Below are 2,815 nucleotides of genomic sequence, written 5' to 3' on the forward strand. Positions count from 1 at the left end.
GTGGCTGAATGGGACATGGCGCCCGCACTCGCTGTGGCGGCAGGATCGGCCGTGGGCGTGGCCTTGCGGGCCTCATCCACATCGGCCTGGGTGAGGTCGATCTGTTTGGAGAGGAGCTTGAGCTCTTCGGAGACCTGGTTATTGTAGGAGAGCTGTGTCCGGTGCCGTTCATCGGCAGTCTTCTGGTTCGCGTCGAGTCGACGGATGACTGTCTTGAACAAGTTCTGTAGCTTGTCGGTGGTCTCTGACATGGCGTCGAGCACACGGCGGGTCTGCGCCGAGGGTTTGGATGGCGCCGTGGTCTCGCTCCAAATCGACCGAACCCCGAGTCGGATTTCGGGCGAGCTCGCCGAAGCAGCTCGCACCTGACCCGGTGGATTTTACCAGCGATCGAGAGGGTAAGAGATCAGCAGCAGCGGCGAGGTAGTGAAAAAAAAATTATAGGCTCTGAATACCAGATTGTGATGAACCAGAGATCTCGATCTAGAATTAGGGAGGGAAAGAGAAGGGGGTAGGTGAGGAAGCGTGTGAGAGGAGATAGTTCGATCTAATTTCTCTTCGATGGCTCGATCATTCTCCATTCGGTACATAAAGCTGGCTACATGGGCCCAACCCTAGCCCAGCACGACTCGCTTACAAGGCCCAAGGCCTAGATCACCACGCAGGGTGTTGCAAGCTCGGTTAAGTTCAGACTGAACTTGCACTCCTTCAGTCCGCTGCAGAAGTCGAAGTGCTGTCATTTGCAGGCGCGACAAGTTCCTTCTGAATTGAATCCGCCCCATGCATGAAACAATTTCTCACTCCACAAAATAGTCAGTGGATCAATGCGTTTCTAGTTGTACGATCGTGGATCACACATTCAGAGGAGGCCTTGCTGGTAGCAGATGTCGATCGTGTGGTTGGCCATGATCCGGTTCACCTTCTGCGTCGGATGGAATGCGTCCCAGAAGAGGAACTTGTCGGCATCGGCGCAGGTCATGGGCGCCTCGTCGTTGCACATGAACCCCATCTCGAACCTCCCCGTGGCGCAGCACCCTTCCTCCACGTTCTCCAGCCCGAACTTGGCCGGGTTGGTGACGAGGTCGAGCATGGTGTCGTAGACGGGGACGTAGGCGAGCCTGAGGTCCGGGAGCTCGGCGCGGAGTGCCCCCAGCATGGCCTCCACCTTGGCATTGTACTCCCTGGCCACCCGGTTGTACTCCTCGATGCAGCCGCCGCCGTGGATCATGTTCTCGGCGCGCTCCAGCGGGAGGCAGCCGATGGGGGCGAGCCCGGCGAAGGTGACGCGGCGCGCGCCGAGGCGGTGGATCTCCGACAGGAAGCGGCGCGCGCCGGCGACGAGGAAGTCGGAGAACTCAGCCACCGTGTACTCGGCGAAGCGGCCCGTGCCGAGCATGTAGTAGTTCTCGAGGAAGTCGTTGGTGCCGATGCTGACGACGTGGAGCGCGCCGCGGACGATGGCGCGGGCGCGCTCGGCGCCGGCGTACGCGCGCAGGCGGAGCTGGTAATCCTTGTAGTACTCCACTTCCTTCCACAGCGGGATCACTGCCTAAGGGGACGAGCTTGTCAGTGCATGCATGCAGGTTTGACTTTGGAGTGAATAATACTAGTATTGTATGCAACAATAGATCCAAAATTATCTACATTATCAACGGTGTCTGTAGCACTCTGTTCGTGTGAGTAATAAGGGCATCTCCAGCCGCGCCCCCAACAAGCCCTCCCCAGGCGATTTCGCCGCGCCGGCGCCGAAAAAAGGCCCCAGTCGCGCCTCCAGAAACCCGTTTTTCACCGGCTCGGACCAAAACTGGTGCCGGCGGACCCAGGCCGAACCCGGCGCCCTGGGGAGCGCTTGGGGAGCCGGCGCAAGCAAAAAAGGCGCGTGGGCCCACACTGGAGGCGACCCGAGGGCCTTTTCCCGCCGTTTTGCTGCCGCTTTTTCTCACTTCTCTCCCGCTCGCTCGCCTTGCTCCCGCCAATCCCGCTCGCATCCCGCCGCCATGCCGCCGAAGAAGTACTCCATGCCACGCGCGGCGGCGACCGCGACGGGCGCCGTTACCCAACCGAAGCAGAGGAAGCCGAGGGCGCCTCCAACGAAGCCACCGGGCCTGTCGAACGCCGAGTGGAGGGCGGAACCGGGGGATAGCCAAGAAGGCCCGCGACAACGCGGCGCGCGCGGCGGCGTCCTCCTCTTCTGTCGAGGCTCCCGTCGTCAGCCACGCCCACCAGTACGCGCCCTGGGGACAGCAAGGCGCCGGATCTCCATGGGGTTCATCGTCGCCCGGCTACGCCGACGGCGACGCGCACGGCGGGTTCAACCCAAACGTGACCTTCCCTCATGGTCACCCCGCTGCGCGCACGCCATCGCCCGCCGTCGCCGGTGTGCAGTACCCACCAAACAACTACTCGCCGCCCCCCGCCTACGCGACCACGCCGAGTGATGAATGACCCCGCCGAGGCGGCGGCGCTCTTTTTTTGTAACGGCAGACTATGCCCGATCGCCGGACTTGCGGCGTCCTGATGTGCCCAACGCGAAAGCGCACCCCATATTATGTCCCGGGTGACATATCCGCCTGGCATTTTGTCAAACACGTAGGAGGCAGGGAAGGTCGCAGCGGCTGGGCGCGGCGACTCGAGGTGGCTGGACGCACGGCGCGCGCCTCGGCCTCGCCCGAGCTCGCCTCTGACTCGCCGCGTGCGCCTCGGCCTCGCCCTGCGCTCGTGCCGGCCCGCGCCTCCTCGCCCCTAACTCGCTATGCCGCCTCGCGCCGCGCCGGGCTGGCCTGCGCCCGCGCTTGCCGGGCCGCGCCGCGCCTCG

At 63.1% G+C, this 2,815-nt stretch overlaps 1 protein-coding gene across 1 annotated transcript in view; it reads right to left on the minus strand.

Moving 5' to 3' along the window:
- Positions 1 to 585: 585 nt before the first annotated feature.
- The window catches only part of LOC119321778 (GDSL esterase/lipase At4g26790-like), a 6,700-nt gene continuing 4,470 nt past the window's right edge, over positions 586 to 2,815 (minus strand). Inside the window, exon 2 of the mRNA XM_037595322.1 lies at positions 586 to 1,549. Coding sequence (XP_037451219.1) covers positions 860 to 1,549 — 690 coding nt within the window. The 3' untranslated portion in view covers positions 586 to 859. The remainder of the gene's footprint in view (positions 1,550 to 2,815) is intronic.

This window comes from Triticum dicoccoides, chromosome 6B (assembly GCF_002162155.2).
Source record: "Triticum dicoccoides isolate Atlit2015 ecotype Zavitan chromosome 6B, WEW_v2.0, whole genome shotgun sequence".
In the NCBI taxonomy this organism is placed as follows: Eukaryota; Viridiplantae; Streptophyta; class Magnoliopsida; order Poales; family Poaceae; genus Triticum; species Triticum dicoccoides.